This window comes from Dendrobates tinctorius, unplaced genomic scaffold (genome assembly GCF_039654945.1).
Source record: "Dendrobates tinctorius isolate UK_male_01 unplaced genomic scaffold, ASM3965494v1 ptg000074l, whole genome shotgun sequence".
Classification (NCBI taxonomy): Eukaryota; Metazoa; Chordata; class Amphibia; order Anura; family Dendrobatidae; genus Dendrobates; species Dendrobates tinctorius.
The window spans coordinates 3,290,988-3,310,995 of NW_027361742.1; the positions used below are offsets into that span (position 1 = coordinate 3,290,988).

General features: G+C 45.2%; 1 protein-coding gene across 2 annotated transcripts in view; it reads right to left on the reverse strand.

Moving 5' to 3' along the window:
• The window catches only part of LOC141096342 (coagulation factor XIII B chain-like), a 300,511-nt gene that overhangs the window by 8,675 nt on the left and 271,828 nt on the right, over positions 1-20,008 (reverse strand). For both annotated transcript variants that reach the window (XM_073582881.1, XM_073582880.1), the window contains exons 7-11: positions 12,045-12,212; positions 11,763-11,957; positions 2,934-3,122; positions 1,945-2,112; positions 1,663-1,857 (exon numbers count right to left, since the gene is read on the reverse strand). In XM_073582881.1, coding sequence (XP_073438982.1) covers positions 1,663-1,857; positions 1,945-2,112; positions 2,934-3,122; positions 11,763-11,957; positions 12,045-12,212 — 915 coding nt within the window. The remainder of the gene's footprint in view (positions 1-1,662; positions 1,858-1,944; positions 2,113-2,933; positions 3,123-11,762; positions 11,958-12,044; positions 12,213-20,008) is intronic.

The window sequence follows — 20,008 nt, forward strand, 5'->3', positions numbered from 1 at the left end:
AAAGAGCCGATGCATTGTATTAGCATATGATCCAGTGCCTTGTAGAGGGCATAGAAGAAAAATGCTGTTTCCCATTGACTTCCATTATATTCGGCACTCGGGTCAAGCTTTACAATTTGCTCGACTCCAGTAACGAGCACCAGAGCATTTTAAAAATAAGGGTATCAGCATCTGTGTGACTTATACAGTACAGCCCTGACACACTGCACATTAAGATTTTTCCCTTCACCTTTTAGGCAGTGTTCCTTTAACTCTTCCCATGACTACTTTGCCTAATCATGTTCATCAGTTATCAGCTTCCAACTCTAGCTGTGTGAGCAGAGCCTAAATCAAAGTTTCAATTTTAACAAGTATCAGAATCAAGGAGCATGTTAAAGGGAATCTGTCACCCCATTTTACGAGTATCAGCTACCGGCACCGCCATCAGGGGCTTATCTACAGCATTCTGTATTGCTGTACATAAGCCCCCAATGTAACCTGAAAGAGAAGAAAAATGAGTTAGATTATACTCACCCAGGGGCGGTCCGGGTCCGGTTTTGGTCCGATGGGTGTCGCGGTCCGGTCCGGCGCCTCCCATCTTCTAACGTTGATGTCCTCTTCTTTGCTTCCTGTCATGGCTCCTGCGCAGGTGCACTGCTCTGCCCTGTTGAGGGCAGAGCAGAGCACTGCAGTGCGCAGGTGCCGGCCCTCTCCCGACGCCTGCGCACTGCAGTATTCTGCTCTGCCCTCGACAGGGCAGAGCAGTGTGCCTGCGCAGGAACCACGACAGTCAGCAAAGAAGAGGACATCACCGTCAGAAGATGGGAGGCACCGGACCGCAACACCCATCAGACCAAGACCGGACCATCCCCCGGTGAGTATAATATAACTCATTTTTCTTATCTTTCAAGTTACATTGGGGGCTTATCTACAACATTACAGAATGCTGTAGATAAGCCCCTGATGGCGGTGCCGGCAGCTGATGCTCGAAAAATGGGGTGACAGATTCCCTTTAAAGATGAATTAATGAAGTTATGAAGATGCTTAGCCAAAACTGGATCCAATTTATTTAAATTGGATATGTCCAGTGCAAAGTTGTACCTGTCTGCTACAACTTCATAGGGGTGGTTACAAGTTTGAGACCCCATGCATGTGCCAAAATAAAAATTAGCTCTAGATTAATTTACCTCTATGGTCCCGATTTATCAAGACTGTCCATTTTCTCACTGGTTTTGATGAGCTATGGTGGAGTCAGATGCCTATGATTTATGAAATGGTACTCACCTCTTCATGAATTTGGAGCATCTGACAAGTAGCGTGCGCCTCCATGCTCCACTCCAGAAATCTTACTACAATGAGTGACTGTAGTTTGATTTCTGTTGTGGGGAACCACACAGCTTGATATGAATTAGGTTAGCTGTGGGGTCACGCCCTCGCTGCACTCCTGTCCAAGCCCAAGCTCCATCCTCTTCAGTTTAGCTGTGAGAAACTGGCATGAAAAATCCAAACTTTTCCGACTTTTCTAAGCTTTTACACCACTTTTTGAGCATAAAAGTTTTGATGAGTTGGAGACTTTTGTCATTAATACTTTCTGCAGTGATAAGAACTTATCAGTTGTTGTGAGAAAACTCAGACTCTCACAACTCTTAATTGTTAGTAGCAAGAAACAAAAAATATTCTTACTTCCAGAGATGCATCGTAAATACTTAAATGTCCCATCGTTACATTCAATGAAGAAACTTAGTTGATTCGGTCGTTTGTATCCTTGCTTGCAGGAAACCTGTAATTCTGCACCGTGTTTATAACTTTTACCAATATCAGTTGAAACTAGCTGAATGTTACTGGCAGAAAGGTCTTCTGATGAGACTTCACATGGACCTGAGTAAAAGTTCAGAAGGAGACAGTTTTTTAAGTTTTTATTTTTTTACAACACACTAGATATTTCTACATGTCCTTTGTACTTACTGTAACATACTGGATGATGAGTCCATTTACCATTTTCACACTTAGGACTTACAAGGTTATTCTTTATATGGTCCTTATTGCACTCAAATTCTGCAGAATGGCCAGAGTCATAACTGTCTTCAGGAGTTTTAAGGAATCCATTTTGGATTTCTGGAGCCTTGCAGCTTCCTAAAACGTAATAATTAATGAAATCTTTTCATCAGCCAGAACTAGAAACATGTGCATTACCCTTTTGAGGCATATGTGATTTCAGTTTTAGATTGCAGGGGTAATTTCTAGACAATTCATTCCTTACTGAAAAGATACACAACAGTTTATTGTCCATCTTCTGGTCAATCAATTTTAAAAGAAAGCTATCACAAGGTTTTTCCCATATAAATAAAGGCCATCACCTTCATATACAGCATTCCTCAATTCTCTGTGCAAAAAATAACGTATTATACTCACTTACAATGTGGTACGGTCCCATGGATGCCACTGGTCTTGATCAGCACCTTTTCTCTTTTTGCGATTGCCATCCTCTTCCCTTTTTTGTGTGGATGACGCATCCTACATCATCCACAAAATGTCTTCCATCACGCTCCTGTGATGGTGTACTTCTCTCTGCCCTGCCAACGGCAGAGCAAAGTACTGAAATGAGCATGTGCGGGAAAGGACAAAGAGCACTGCACATGTGCACAACAATACTTTGGTCTTCCCTAGGCAAGGCAAAGAGTAGTAGGTCTGGGCTGGAGCATGATTGAGCACACTGTGTGGAGCTTCTTAACTTAACGCATCAGAACCCAGAGTTATGTGTACTAATGAAAAATTACATAGGGAAAAAGTATTGAACACATGAAGAAAGAGAGATGTAAAAAGCCATGGAAAGTCATGACACCAGCTAAAATCTATCAGTAATGGTAAAGCAATCTTGCCACTTAGTGAAAAGTAATAGGAGCTGATTCAACTGATTTTTTTCAATTGGAAGTTGAAATAATTTTTTTCTTTACCTATACATTTTGGATAGATCAGTTCTTTTTCAGCACATGTTCCAGTTGGTTGATGATCACGATGACTAAATCCATTCCTACATTTAAACTTAATTGTTTCCCCGATCTCATAGTAAACGTCAGTATTATGAACTTCATCCAATTCTAAGTTGTTTCCATCAAGATCATCTTGATCTATGCGGCAAGTCTCTATGAAATCAAATGGTAAATATGAGATCCACATAATAATCATTGTAATTTATATCAACTTTCCTGTAAACCTCCATAACTCTCCTATAAGTTCTTTTGTGTTATTATATAATGGCACTCTATACTTTAGCTTCCTCTGTTTAGTGCACTGTTCTGAGTACTTATCATAAGTCTGAGTCGACAATTTCTATTTAATGAACTGATCTATCTAATGACCCACATATCTCCTCCCCTCTTTTTCAAGTCAAATTTATATATGAGGTAGGATGATTATCTCTGAAATGAAGGTAGTGTCACAATTGAAGCAGTAGTGGATGGTGAGATATGGAGTCTGAAAGCCAAAAGTTCAAAGCAGTGGTACCCTTTTGCTTTTCACAGTATTTATTAATGACTTGTAAGGGGCATACATGGAAGAATTGCAATATTTGTAGGTTATACCTAAATTTGCAAGGTAATCCACAGAAAAGAGGATCATTCAATATTACAGCAGGAATTATGTAACCTGGAGATTGGGGCAAAAAATGACAATTGCAATTTCATGTAAATAAATATAAGGTCATACACTTGGGCAGAGAATATAAAATGTTTCGTTATGCACTAAATTGTAGTATCCTGGGTAATGCTGTCATTGTACAACACTTGGTCATATGGTGGGACGGCAAACTCAACTTTAGTGACCAGTGCCAGGCAGATGCTGCCAAGGTAAAGAGAATAATGGAATACAGTAATAGAAGCACAGACGATGACATAACAAGAACATACAGTAGTTTTGCCTCTATGCAAGTCACTAGTGCGGCGACACATACAGTGGCATGTAAAAGTATGGGCACCTCTGGTCAAAAATGCTGTTATTGTGAACAGTTAAGCAAGGTGAAGATGAAATGATCTCTAAAAAGACTAAAGTTAAATATGACACATTTCCTTTGCAGTTTAGCCAAAAAAAAGTACTATATTATCATTTTTTACATTTTAAAGATTCCAAAAAGGATAATAGGCCAATGCAAAAGTTTGGGCACCCTGCAAGGTTAATAGCTAGTAGCACCCCCTTCTGCAAATATCACAGCTCATAAACACTTTTTGTAGCCAGCCAAGAGTCTTTCAATTTTTGTTTGAGGGATTTTCACCCATTTCTCATTGGAAAATTCTTCCAGGTCTGTGAGATTCCTGGTTCTCTTGCATCCTCTGCTATTTTGAGTTCTAGTCACAGATTTTCAATGACGCTCAAATCAGGGGACTGTGAGGGCGATTGTAAAACCTTCAGCTTGCACCTCTTGAGGTAGTCTATTGTGGATTTTGAGGAGTGTTTAGGACCTTTATTCATTTGTAGGAGCCATCCTCTTTTCAACTTCAGCTTTTTTTACAGATGGTGTTACGTTTGCATCAAGAATTTGCTGAAATTTTATTGAATTCATTCTTTCCTCTACCCGTGAAACGTTCCCCGTGCCATTGGCTGCAAAACAACCCCAAAACATGATTGATCCAAACCCATACTTAAAGTGGATGTCCCACAAGCAAAAGTTAATTTTCTTCAATAGATTTGGAATAATAATAGTTTCCACATTTGGATGTGATTAAAAAAATATCCCTGTGCTGAGGTAATCTTATAAATGTGCCCCTACTGTGTACTGTGTAATGGTCATGTCTCTCCGTACAGGGACATAGTCTGATCATACCACAACTCCTGGGCAGGGGAGGAAGCAAAGATTATACAGACATTACAGCATGGTATCACAGCTGAGGGTTCATTCACCCCACCATCTGACCTATCCTTCAAAATCAATGGCTTGACTCTCATCTCTCCTTCAAATCTGAGATTCAAGCCCTTTTCCCTTCTGGCCAATTCCAACTCAAAAATGTCTCCTGAATCCAGCATATATTTCTTTAGTTCTTGTGCCATTAGTGGGGTCCACAGACAAAGATAGCAGGGCACATTTCATAGAAGTGTGTTGTGCACTGCTTCTATTGTGCTCCATGCACAAGTAGACATTTCAAAATCAATTTTTTTCAGCTGCTAAACATGATTCAGCAAGACACATGTCGGTTGGATTTGGCGGATAGTAGTTAAGTTGTGTTTACGTTAGTCAGGGCAGTTTGACCACTTACAATCTGGCTTCCAACAGCACCATTCCACTCAAAGAGGGAGTAGGAGGATAGATTTGAAGAATGTTCAGAATGGACTTGTTGTTTCTTTAGTTTTGAGACAAGGGAAAAGTGATATGAAAATAGTAAGGTACTGTATACACTCACTGGCCACTTTATTAGGTACACCATGCTAGTAAGGGGTTGGACCCCCTTTTGCCTTCAGAACTGCCTCAATTCTTCGTGGCAGAGATTCAACAAGGTGCTGGAAGCATTCCTCAGAGATTTTGGACCATATTGACATGATGGCATCACACAGTTGGCGCAGATTTGTCGGCTGCACATCCCTGATGCGAATCTCTCGCTCCACCACATCCCAAAGATGCTCTATTGGATTGAGATCTGGTGACTGAGGAGGCCATTTGAGTACAGTAAACTCATTGTCATGTTCAAGAAACCAATCTGAGATGATTCGAGCTTTATGACATGGCGCATTATCCTGCTGAAAGTAGCCATCAGATGTTGGGTACATTGTGGTCATAAAGGGATGGACATGGTCAGCAACAATACTCAGGTAGGCTGTGGCGTTGCAACGATGCTCAATTGGTACCAAGGGGCCCAAAGAGTGCCCAGAAAAAATTCCCCACACCATGACACCACCACCACCAGCCTGAACCGTTGATACAAGGCAGGATGGATCCATGCTTTCATGTTGTTTACGCCAAATTCTGACCCTACCAGCCGAATGTCGCAGCAGAAATCGAGACTCATCAGACCAGGCAACATTTTTCCAATCTTCTACTGTCCAATTTCGATGAGCTTGTGCAAATTGTAGCCTCAGTTTCCTGTTCTTAGCTGAGAGGAGTGGTACCCAGTGTGGTCTTCTGCTGCTGTAGCCCATCTGCCTCAAAGTTCGACGCACTGTGCGTTCAGAGATGCTCTTCTGCCTACCTTGGTTGTAACGGGTGGCAATTTGAGTCACTGTTGCCTTTCTATCAGCTCGAACCAGTCTGCCCATTCTCCTCTGACCTCTGGCATCAACATGGCATTTCCGGCCACAGAACTGCCGCTCACTGGATTTTTTTTCTTTTTCGGACCATTCTCTGTAAACCCTAGAGATGGTTGTGCGTGAAAATCCCAGTAGATCAGCAGTTTCTGAAATTCTCAGACCAGCCCTTCTGGCACCAACAATCATGCCACGTTCAAAGGCACTCAAATCACCTTTCTTCCCCATACTGATGCTCGGTTTGAACTGCAGGAGATTGTCTTGACCATGTCTACATGCCTAAATGCACTGAGTTGCCGCCATGTGATTGGCTGATTAGAAATTAAGTCTTAACACACAGTTGGACAGGTGTACCTAATAAAGTGGCCAGTGAGTGTATATTCGCGCTAAAAATCCGGAATGAGATATAAAGGAAAAAATTCTTAAATATACATAGGTTTAATGGAAGAAACACCTTTTGGACTTTTAATAAGGACATCGCAATTTGTACTTGGACATTTATTTCTATCCAAAGAAAACTGCCTTCTCCTGAAAAGGACCTTTTACATTGGGAACATAATTCCATGCTGGCTTGATCTCCACTGCAAGGTAATCAATACCTAACCCCTTTTTTTATTTATAATGCATTGTTTCTTACACTAAACCTATGTATATTTAAGAATGTTTTCCTTTTATATCTCATTCCGGAATTTTAGCACGAATAAATAACTTACTATTTTCAATCTTTTATTGGACAAAAAGAGTGGTACTGTCCTATTATTTGCTGCAATTATCCGGCACTGTGGTTAGCGCCCTTGTTATCCTATAGAAAAGTGATATGAGGCGATAGCTATACACAAAGGATGGGTCAAGGAAGGACTTTTTGAGGATGGGTGTGACCGAGGCATGTCTGAAGCAGTTGTTAGTGATAAGTTGAAGTAGTGGGATAGTTTAGGGATGAAGGTTTGGAAAGAGGTGGGACAGGACTGAGTCAAGTTCACAGGTGGTGAGATGTGATTTGGAGAGTTGATCTTCCATGATTTTGAAGTTGGTTTTGGAAGAGGAGAGTTGAGCACTTATGAGGAGGGGTTGAGGAGATTTTAGGCAAAAACTTTGCCTTATGTTGTCAATCTTCTGCTTAACGAATGAGGCAAAATCTTCAGCTGAGATGAGTGGGTAGGGAGATGGAGCTGGGGGCGAGGAGAGAATTTAAAGTACTCAATAAAATAGCTGTTTAGTGTTGTGCAACAAGGATGATATGAGAGATGAGTAGTATGTCTGTTTTGCTGCAGTGAGAAATTGCGCAGCATTTTGACAACTTCTGTTACTGCACGGGCTACTTAGCTGCATTTCTTTGGCAGGTAGTATTGTGAGGAAAGAGGGAGACACAAGCACAATATAGAGTCTTATCCCACAATGGAATTTCATCATTTGGGCAACGCGGACAAAATCCACGTATTTCTTTGCAGAGTTCTGTTTCTTTGGCAGGGGCATGCCTTGTAGATGAGGGACAGAATGTGCTACAATGGATGGCAAGTTGGAGGATTTCATGGCTATGTTAAATACAAACAGCTTTAACATACGGTTGACATACAGATGTGACTCTGCTAAAATGGATTTTCTGGACATCAGTTTGGAGGTGGATTCTACATCCACTGTCCAGACTGATGTTTTCCGGAAAACAAAATCTGTTAATGCTCTATTGCATGCAGAGTCAGCACATAGCCAAGTCACTATTAGGGCCGTCCTGGTCGGACAGTTCTTGAGGATGAGGCGGATATGCTCAACAGACCAACGTTTTGAGGCACAGGCCTCTGACCTGAGGGAGAGGTTCAAACAACGTGGCTATAGTGGGAGATGTATTAGGAAGGGATACAATCGTACAAAGTCAACAACACGTGATCAGTTATTGTATTCAAAGAAAAAAACAAGAAATGATGAGAATAGTGATACTATTCGCTACATTTCAGAATAAAACCACGAATGGGACAATATGCAGTAAATTTTTCAGAAATATTAGACGATGTTACGTAGTTGGATCCTTTCCATTTAATCTGGTTGTGTCTTTTGATTCTGTTATGAATGGATCACCGAGGAGGATGGCAGGAACAGGCTAAGCCACCAGAAGACCAGAGAGGTTGTTAACTAAGCGGATTGCAGACCCCTGATCCTATCCGCACAACTAGCAGTAGCCGTGGAGCATTCCTATGATGCCCTAGATGCTTCATCACAGCCGGAGGACTAACTATGCCTAAAGACAGAAAGATGAAATCTAAACTGCCCCAGAGCAGATCCCCAAAGGAATAGACAGCCCCCAAACATATATTGTCAGTGAGACAAGATGAGACACAAACACAGGCAGAGAACAGACTGAGCAAATGGTGGGGCCCAAGCTGTCTAGACAGGACAGGACAGAAAAAGATACTGTCTGCAATCAAACACAAAACCCTGAAAAAGTCCAACACTTCTGAAATACAAAAAAAACCTGAGATCACACGATCTCACCCCCGCTAGATCAGCACTCTGGTATAAACTGGCAGCAAGCAAAAAGATACTAACATAACAGAGGACTGAACAAGCTTCAACATATGAAGCAGGGCCCAGCGCTGCCCCCAGCAGGGAGCATGCTGAACCCTAGCAGCAAAGCAAAAAAAAGACACAACCAGATTAAATGCAAAGGATTAGCAAACGAATCACTTAGCTGAACATGCAGATCAGGCAGGGGACAAAAGAGCTCCAAATGCACACAGGGGAAAAATCACCAGCAACCTTCAAGAGCAGCCAGCTCCATTATATGCTCCCAGCCAGCAATCCCAGATTCCCAACTATCATCGTCAGGTGGAGAACCTCCATCCACCTGGTCAGCTCCACTACTCTTAGTAAACACCAGAGGGAGCAGAGGGAGCTTCGGCTCAGAAATCCAAGCAAGGGAGTTCACAACAGCTGGCAGCAGATGTCATAGTTTCTTGGACAACCAAGGAGTAGAGATGAGGGCGACACACAGCAGAGGCAGGGGAACACCTATCAAAGGTCTGGAACAGTTTTCTCAGACCCTCCCACTGCCCAGGCTCTGATGTGTGGGCTACTGTTACAAGGAGGGAAACGTTTTGGAAGATGCTGAAGGAGTACCTTGCCAACTATTGCAGCATCCTCCGTGATTCCTCTGTGCCTTAAAGCTATTGGGTATTCAAGCTAGACACATGGCATGAACTGTCTCTCTATGTCTTGGAGGTCCTAGCCTTTTCTGCCCCTAGCATTTTGTTTTTAGTGCCGTCGAGGGTATTATAACTGATAGGTGCATACGCCTGTCAACTCAAAATGCTGACAGGCTGACTCATCAGAATGAACAAGGGCTGGATTGGAACAGACTTTTCCAAACCACCAGATGAGAGCCGCGGAACATAAATTCAAATCCAGTGGGTTTTTTTTTTGGTCTATCCCCATGCACTCATTCCCACCTAAACATGGAATTACGTCTCAGAATTTCATCTTTTTTGTGTCGTCCTCTTCAACCACCATACCAACAGGGTGATCTTGCTACACTCGCTAAAACATTTTTAAGGGTGTTTATAATGCCTAAATTAAGAATTTTGAGAGGCCTACCTGTGGAGACACAGGAGGTCAGTGAGTGCCCTAGCACACTAGCCGAATCACATGGACCAGAGATCATCTCACCGAATGTGTGTTCTCCTTGTATCTTGGGCGTAATACTACTCAGACAACACAGGATGAGGGTAAAACAGTGTGGCAATACTCTTTTCAAATGCATATTGGAGTGTCTCATACTAATTTTTGGCATTCCTTGCACTTAGTGGAAAGGCTGTACCAGTCGAGGAGAGCCACTCCTTTCAATGAAAAAAAAAATGCTTTCCTGAGGCTCCACCTTCTAGATGAGAGAACAATTTTGGAAACCAAAAGAGCCGATGCATTGTATTAGCATATGATCCAGTGCCTTGTAGAGGGCATAGAAGAAAAATGCTGTTTCCCATTGACTTCCATTATATTCGGCACTCGGGTCAAGCTTTACAATTTGCTCGACTCCAGTAACGAGCACCAGAGCATTTTAAAAATAAGGGTATCAGCATCTGTGTGACTTATACAGTACAGCCCTGACACACTGCACATTAAGATTTTTCCCTTCACCTTTTAGGCAGTGTTCCTTTAACTCTTCCCATGACTACTTTGCCTAATCATGTTCATCAGTTATCAGCTTCCAACTCTAGCTGTGTGAGCAGAGCCTAAATCAAAGTTTCAATTTTAACAAGTATCAGAATCAAGGAGCATGTTAAAGGGAATCTGTCACCCCATTTTACGAGTATCAGCTACCGGCACCGCCATCAGGGGCTTATCTACAGCATTCTGTATTGCTGTACATAAGCCCCCAATGTAACCTGAAAGAGAAGAAAAATGAGTTAGATTATACTCACCCAGGGGCGGTCCGGGTCCGGTTTTGGTCCGATGGGTGTCGCGGTCCGGTCCGGCGCCTCCCATCTTCTAACGTTGATGTCCTCTTCTTTGCTTCCTGTCATGGCTCCTGCGCAGGTGCACTGCTCTGCCCTGTTGAGGGCAGAGCAGAGCACTGCAGTGCGCAGGTGCCGGCCCTCTCCCGACGCCTGCGCACTGCAGTATTCTGCTCTGCCCTCGACAGGGCAGAGCAGTGTGCCTGCGCAGGAACCACGACAGTCAGCAAAGAAGAGGACATCACCGTCAGAAGATGGGAGGCACCGGACCGCAACACCCATCAGACCAAGACCGGACCATCCCCCGGTGAGTATAATATAACTCATTTTTCTTATCTTTCAAGTTACATTGGGGGCTTATCTACAACATTACAGAATGCTGTAGATAAGCCCCTGATGGCGGTGCCGGCAGCTGATGCTCGAAAAATGGGGTGACAGATTCCCTTTAAAGATGAATTAATGAAGTTATGAAGATGCTTAGCCAAAACTGGATCCAATTTATTTAAATTGGATATGTCCAGTGCAAAGTTGTACCTGTCTGCTACAACTTCATAGGGGTGGTTACAAGTTTGAGACCCCATGCATGTGCCAAAATAAAAATTAGCTCTAGATTAATTTACCTCTATGGTCCCGATTTATCAAGACTGTCCATTTTCTCACTGGTTTTGATGAGCTATGGTGGAGTCAGATGCCTATGATTTATGAAATGGTACTCACCTCTTCATGAATTTGGAGCATCTGACAAGTAGCGTGCGCCTCCATGCTCCACTCCAGAAATCTTACTACAATGAGTGACTGTAGTTTGATTTCTGTTGTGGGGAACCACACAGCTTGATATGAATTAGGTTAGCTGTGGGGTCACGCCCTCGCTGCACTCCTGTCCAAGCCCAAGCTCCATCCTCTTCAGTTTAGCTGTGAGAAACTGGCATGAAAAATCCAAACTTTTCCGACTTTTCTAAGCTTTTACACCACTTTTTGAGCATAAAAGTTTTGATGAGTTGGAGACTTTTGTCATTAATACTTTCTGCAGTGATAAGAACTTATCAGTTGTTGTGAGAAAACTCAGACTCTCACAACTCTTAATTGTTAGTAGCAAGAAACAAAAAATATTCTTACTTCCAGAGATGCATCGTAAATACTTAAATGTCCCATCGTTACATTCAATGAAGAAACTTAGTTGATTCGGTCGTTTGTATCCTTGCTTGCAGGAAACCTGTAATTCTGCACCGTGTTTATAACTTTTACCAATATCAGTTGAAACTAGCTGAATGTTACTGGCAGAAAGGTCTTCTGATGAGACTTCACATGGACCTGAGTAAAAGTTCAGAAGGAGACAGTTTTTTAAGTTTTTATTTTTTTACAACACACTAGATATTTCTACATGTCCTTTGTACTTACTGTAACATACTGGATGATGAGTCCATTTACCATTTTCACACTTAGGACTTACAAGGTTATTCTTTATATGGTCCTTATTGCACTCAAATTCTGCAGAATGGCCAGAGTCATAACTGTCTTCAGGAGTTTTAAGGAATCCATTTTGGATTTCTGGAGCCTTGCAGCTTCCTAAAACGTAATAATTAATGAAATCTTTTCATCAGCCAGAACTAGAAACATGTGCATTACCCTTTTGAGGCATATGTGATTTCAGTTTTAGATTGCAGGGGTAATTTCTAGACAATTCATTCCTTACTGAAAAGATACACAACAGTTTATTGTCCATCTTCTGGTCAATCAATTTTAAAAGAAAGCTATCACAAGGTTTTTCCCATATAAATAAAGGCCATCACCTTCATATACAGCATTCCTCAATTCTCTGTGCAAAAAATAACGTATTATACTCACTTACAATGTGGTACGGTCCCATGGATGCCACTGGTCTTGATCAGCACCTTTTCTCTTTTTGCGATTGCCATCCTCTTCCCTTTTTTGTGTGGATGACGCATCCTACATCATCCACAAAATGTCTTCCATCACGCTCCTGTGATGGTGTACTTCTCTCTGCCCTGCCAACGGCAGAGCAAAGTACTGAAATGAGCATGTGCGGGAAAGGACAAAGAGCACTGCACATGTGCACAACAATACTTTGGTCTTCCCTAGGCAAGGCAAAGAGTAGTAGGTCTGGGCTGGAGCATGATTGAGCACACTGTGTGGAGCTTCTTAACTTAACGCATCAGAACCCAGAGTTATGTGTACTAATGAAAAATTACATAGGGAAAAAGTATTGAACACATGAAGAAAGAGAGATGTAAAAAGCCATGGAAAGTCATGACACCAGCTAAAATCTATCAGTAATGGTAAAGCAATCTTGCCACTTAGTGAAAAGTAATAGGAGCTGATTCAACTGATGGCATACAAAAAGGTGTCTCATTAACAAGGTGCCACACAAGAAATATCTCATCTTGGGTAAAACCAGTGAGCTGTCTCAAGACCTTTGCAACCTTATTGTCATGATATAGGACATGGTTAATGTCCTGTTCTCGCAGGGTTGATGTTTGCTGGCCTCCCTTTGGATCTGGGAGGGGTATTTATGCCCACTCCAGACTAGGATTCCCTGTCAGCTATAGTGTTGTTCTGGCTGTGTGTCTGACCCCCCTGGTGTGCGTGTATGCTGTATTGCTTGTTTGCTTCCCGTGTATGACCCGGTCTGTCCCCTCACTCTGTTCTCTGTCTCATGTTTTGGTACTGTTCTCTTCTCTGGTTCTGACCTCCTGGCTTGGCTATCATTACTCCGTTACCATTTGCATTTATTGCACTGTCTATTGCCTGTTCTGGTTTACTGATCTACTGCTTCATCCTGACTATCCATTCTGCCTAACCCTTTGGTATTGTCGTGCTATCTTGTGCTTTGACCCCGGCCTGATCTGTTTACGTCTGTCTATGCCCCTTGGTAACTTTGTCCCTTGGTTACCATTCTAGGAGTTTTTCTCAGCTCTCTGGAGTTTAGACCACGCCCTCAGCAGTCACGTGCTTCAGGTCCTGTTAGACTAAAGCACACATCATCACCACTGCTGCCCTGCTCCACAGGTATCTTTGTGCACAGTTTTTGTACTCAGGACACGTGCACTAGCTCAGTGAGCAAGTGCAGTGCAGTGTTCCTGACATTATAGCTGACCGTAATGGGATGAGCGGCCTCCTCCAAAAAATGCCTCCATTCTTCGAAGGCCAATTTAACTGCTAACAATTCCCTGTTGCCGAATATCATAGTTTCTCTCAGCCGAAGAGAACTTTTTCGAAAAAAAGGCACAGGGTTCGAGGTTAGTCAGGGTAGAGGGGCCCTGGGACAACACTGCCCCCACCCCCACCTCCAGAGTGTCGACCTCCACGATAAAAGGTCTTGACGAATCGGGTTGTACCAACACAGGGGCTGAAGTAAAGCATTTCTTTAATGTAAGGAAGGAATTTTTTGCTGCCACGGACCAATTTTTTACATCTGCCCCTTTAAGAGTGAGGTCCGTCAAGGGTTTCACCACCTGCGAGAACCCTTTAATGAACTTCCTATAATAGATAGCGAAGCCCAGAAATCGCTGCAACCCATTCAGATCATGAGGCTGCACCCAATCTGTAATGGCCTGAACCTTCCCTGGATCCAAGCGGAATCCCTCCCCAGATACAATTACACCCAGAAAAGACAGTTCTTGCATAAAAAATGAGCATTTCTCCAGCTTAGCATATAAGTGGTTCTCCCGTAGTCTCATAAGTAGTGTTGAGCATTCCGATACCGCAAGTATCGGGTATTGGCCGATATTAGCGGTATCGGAATTCCGATACTGACTTCCGATACTTTAGACAGATCGGATACCGGAATCGGAAGTTCCCATAATGCTATGAGCCTGCTTGCTTTGATTAAGCCAATGGGAATCCTCCGAAGTGTGGGCACATCCTGTTAGGCATGTAGGCATGTTAACTAGTTGCATGGCTGTGATTGGCTGCTGAAATGATGTCATGATGCACTATAAAAGCCACCGCAGCTGCCATTTCTGGTTCACTCTGCTGTGAATTCAGTTAGGGACAGGCTGCTGTTGAAGATTGTGAGGGACAGTTAGGAATAGCGATTCCACCAAACATATTATGCTTTACCCAGGCTACATAAACCACCACTGTAGCTTTCTTTGCCCTAGCAGCAGTGTTCACAGCTGTCTGCAAGGGCTGTGTGAGTGCAGCTCACGCTGTGGAGTGGGTCCTTCAGCCACGTCAGGTTGTAGGCCGCCCAGTGTGCATCACTGCTGCCTCATACCTATTTTTATTTTTGAGCTGCATTTTTGCCATAAATTCTATCTAGTGTGCTTCCATCCGTATCCATATACGTTGGTTGCAAACACTAGTAGTAGACAGCGGAGCCTTTCTGCAGCCTTTCAGTGCTAGTGCCCACTTTGCTGCACTGTTCACGGCTGTCTGAGAGGTCTCTGACTGTGTGTGAGTGCAGCTCACGCTGAGTAGTGTGTCCTGCAGCTACGTCTGGTTGTAGGACGCTCAGCGTGCGTCAGTGCCTCACACATATTTTTCTTTGAGTGCAGCTCATTTTTTCTTCTCCTATTAGTGTGCATCCATCCGTATCTATCTACATTGGTTGGTTGCAAACACTATATAGGAGTAGATAGGGGAGCCTTTTTTCTGGCTTGTGCCCTGCCGGCGCAGCCAGATTAGTATTACACAATTTTTTTGGAGCCTCATCTTTTGCATTGTAGGTTACCTGCCTGCATTGTAATAGCTCCAAAAAGTTGGTGATACTATCACTTTGAAATCTTTGTTCACATACTTTTAGTTTTTTTCCACCAAAAAAACAAAAAAAGTTCACCAAACACTACATTTGGAACTTGTGTAGGCCACATTAGCTCCTATTAAACTGTAGTCCACACACACACTTCATAAAATTAGTGTTTATTATACCTGTAACCAGCTGTTCAGGAATAAGCACACTAAGGCCCCCCTTTGTACTTTTCTGCCTATCTTTATCAGTCTAGCAAGATGAAGAAGGCAGGGAGTAAGGCACGTGGGCGTGGGCGTGGAGTTTCAGCAGGAAGAGGACGTGGGAATTCTGCAGGGAGAGGACGTGGGGATTCTGCAGGTAGAGGACTTGGGGATTCTGGGCCTGCTGCGGGCACCAGTGGATCAGCATCCCCCAGTTTTAGCAGGCAACAGTCCTTTATGCGCAGCTTTGTAGGACCTCAACGTACCCCACTGCTGCGGGAGAAACAAATTGAAGCCGTTGTCGGATGGATGGCAGCTAACGCATCGACTTCAATAACTTCCACAGCCTCTCAGGATCAGAGCAGCGAAGAGTAACCATCTGTCTCTTCACCACCTGCCAAAGTGCCCAGGCAGTCAGAGAGCCATGGACAGGAGCCATCACAGTCTCTACTTCTGTTCTCTGAATCTGTTGGCTTGGAAAGAGGGGGCCAGCCAAGCAGCATTCCTGAATGTGAAGAACAGGGAGTATGCAGTGATGCGCAACTTCTTTGTCCCTCTGAATCTGAAGAGGCGAGTGGCCCAGTGCCTATGGTCAGCACACCTCAGTGCGCATCAGATGATGACGAGACTCAGTTGCCACTTTCTGGTGCGTACAGTGCTGGTGAGACAACCCCGGAGAAGCAGCTGTTTGAAGAGGGGAGGGTAGATGATGAGGTCCTTGACCCATCATGGCGTGAGGAACAGGAAGGTGGTGGGAGCAGCTAGGAGGAAGAGATTCCCCCACCGGCCAAAACAGGAGGGAGAGGGAGGGGGAAGACTTGGTTGCCTGTAGCCTCCACTTCGGCACCCGTTAGGAGCATTCCTCATTCCAAAGGCAAAACGGGCGCTCCCAAAACTTGCAGTGCGTGGTCCTTTTTTGACACAGTTGCAGATTACATTTGCTTTGTCAAATGCAAGCTGTGTCATCAGAAAGTAAAAAGAGGGAGAAATGTCAGCAACCTCAATACCACAAATATGTGGAAACATGTGCGCACCAAGCACAAGTTGAAGTTACAGAGACACCCTGAAGACGTAGGCCAACGTACAGCACCACCTACCACCTCTTCAGGTCGTGTTGGGGCCTCTTCCTCCAGCTCACACACAGCTGGTTCGGCTTCCTCACAGGATCGCCAAGGAAGAACCTCTGCCACTGTTGTCCGGAGACCCTGTCAGATTCCACCCATAGCACCACGTTCCCATCCATCACAGCCATCGGTAGCACAGGCATGGGATAAAAGGCACCCTTACTCGGCAAACCATCCCCGAGCACAGTCTCTGAATGCTGGCATTGCCAAACTTCTGGCAGTTGAAATGCTCTCATTCAGGCTGGTGGAGACTGACACCTTCCGGGACTTAATGGCATTGGCAGTCCCCCAATACACTGTGCCCAGCTGCTTTTATTTCAGCAGGCGAGCCGTCCCTGCCCTGCAGAAACATGTTGAGGGCAAAATAAAACATGCGCTACTAAACGCCGTTAGTAGCAAGGTCCACCTGACCACCGATGCGTGGACCAGTAACCATGGACAGGGACGATACCTTTCCCTCACTGCCCATTGGGTCAATGTTGTAGAGCCAGGTACAGATCTGGAAAGTGGCGCTGTACGTGTTCTTCCAACGCCACGGATTGCAGGACTCCAGTCTGTACACATAGACTCCTCCTCCTACTCAAGTTCCTCAGAAACAGCAGAGCAGGAGCCTGTTACGACCGATATGAGCACAGCCGTGGCCAAACGTCAACAGGCTGTACTCAAATTAATTTCTTTGGGGAATCGAAGCCACACAGCGCAGGAGCTCTGGAATGCTATCAAGCAGGAGAGCGATGTGTGGTTTGGGCCAGCGAATCTCCAGCCGGTCTTGGTAGTGTGTGACAATGGCCGAAATCTGGTGGCAGCTCTTGGCCTAGGCAACCTCACACACATCCCATGTCTGGCACATGTGCTGAACTTGGTCGTGCAGAGCTTTCTGAGGGACTATCTGGATCTTGATGCACTGTTGCACAAGGTCCGCATAGAGTGAGCTCACTTGCGGCGTTCCAGCATGGCAAGATCGATCGCGCCTCGCTGCTCTGCAGCGACGATTTGGCCTTCCGGAACATCGCATCATATGTGACCTACCCACCCGGTGGAATTAAACGTTACATATGTTGGAGCGGTTGTGTGAGCAGCAGGCAGCAGTCATGGAGTACCAGCTGCATCAGGCGCAAACAAGTCGCACTGTGCGCCGGTCACACTTCTGCACCATTGAGTGGGCCTCTATGAAGGACATCTGCCTCGTTTTGCGTGCCTTCGATGAATCCACGCGGATGGCGAGTGCAGATGATGCACTAGTCAGCATGACTGTCCCCCTTATCTGCCTGCTTCAACAAACACTGCAAGCACTATGGGATGAGGTTTCGGAAGAGGTGGGGGATGAGGAGTCCCAAATGCCATCTGCTTCTGGACAGTCTGCGCTACGTGTTTCCTCACAAAGGGCTAGACAGGGGACACTTTGTGAGGAGGATGAGGAGGAGTCGATGGAGGAGGAAGACATCTCTCCAGAGCAGGGAGGTACACAAAGCTCTAGTCAGTATGTACAGCGAGGGTGGGGTGATGCAGAGCAGGCAGAGGTCACGCCTCAAACAGGGGACAGCGGTTCTTTGGCAGTTGGGAGTCTGCAGCACATGGTTGATTTCATGCTGCAGTGCCTGAGAAACGACCGCCGCATCGCCCACATTCTCGTCACGGCTGATTATTGGGTGTACACCCTCCTAGATCCTCGCTACCGGGACAACGTACAAAGGCTCATACCAACGTTGAACCGGGAGCGTAAACTGTGGGAGTACCAAGAGACACTGATGCAGTCCATCGTGTTTTCCATTCCACCCGACAGCAGTGTTGCTAGTGCTTTACAAAGCAGCTCTGTGCGTCGAGCCAGTGGAGGAAACTATGCACAAAGAGGCAGCAGAGGCAGCGCCGCAGCACAAGGCAAGACCACTATTCCCCAAATGTGTCAAAGTTTTGTGTGTCCGCCACAACTGTCTACACCATCAGCGACGCCTCGAGTCAGCAGGAGGCAACGCTTCCGTCAGATGGTGACAGACTACATGACTTGCCCTGTCACTGTACTCCCAGATGGCTCTTCCCCCTTCAAGTTTTGGGTCTCTAAGCTGGATACATGGCCAGAGCTTAGCCAGTATGCATTGGAGGTGCTGGCTTGCCCTGCTGCCAGTGTACTAACAGACCGTCGCACGCGACTATCTTCCGATAATGTTGACCGGCTGACTTTTCTGAAACTGAACAAGGCCTGGATCTCCCAAGACTTTGCCATTCCTCTTACAGACTAAATTAGTGGTTGGCAACTGTATCCAGGTCTGCTGTTGTGTTCATGTTTCTACCACCTGAACTATAATCCCTGTGCTTCAACACAGCCAGTTGTCGCTCAGATGTGTCATCTGCACAGAGAAACACACTAGCTCCTGTGTTAGTGGGGTTCAGTAACGCCAGCTGCTCCCCTGCTGTGTGGACGGCAAAGTCTCCAGCTTTATCAACATTCAAACCACTAATGATTTTTAAGCGTGCTACACTTAGGCCTCTGGCTCCACTGTCTCCACATTCCCATAACCAGTAGTGGGAATGAGGACAGAGCTGGCGAAATTGCCGGACACACATCAGGTGATCAACTTACGGGACTGAGCACCAGTAACACAGGAACAAGTGTAGATTGTGCTGACGCCACTTCAGAGATGTAGCTGGCGGGGTTGGAGGCCAGGGGAAATAGTAGAGACAGTGGAGCCAGAGGCCTAAGTGGAGCATGGTTACAATCAGTAGTAGTGGACAACCTCCATAAAAACTGCTGCCCGTTAGCCTCCGCCTGCGGCATGCGTAATCCTTTGCTCCAACAGCGCCAGTTGGTGTCCAGAAGTGTCATCTCCACAGAGCAAAACACATTCGTTCCTGTGTTAGTGGGGTTCAGTAATGCCAGCTGTTCCCCTGCTGTGGAGATGGCAAAGTCTCTCCTGCTGCCTCCACCTGCCAAAAGCAACAGGCCCCAGCCTGCTCCATGCCTGATCCTGTGCTCCAACAGCGCCAGTTGGTGTTCAGAAGTGTCATCTCCACAGAGCAAAACACATTCGTTCCTGTGTTAGTGGGGTTCAGTAATGCCAGCTGTTCCCCTGCTGTGGAGATGGCAAAGTCTCTCCTGCTGCCTCCACCTGCCAAAAGCAACAGGCCCCAGCCTGCTCCATGCCTGATCCTGTGCTCCAACAGCGCCAGTTGGTGTTCAGAAGTGTCGTCTCCACAGAGCAAAACACATTCGTTCCTGTGTTAGTGGGGTTCAGTAATGCCAGCTGTTCCCCTGCTGTGGAGATGGCAAAGTCTCTCCTGCTGCCTCCACCTGCCAAAAGCAACAGGCCCCAGCCTGCTCCATGCCTGATC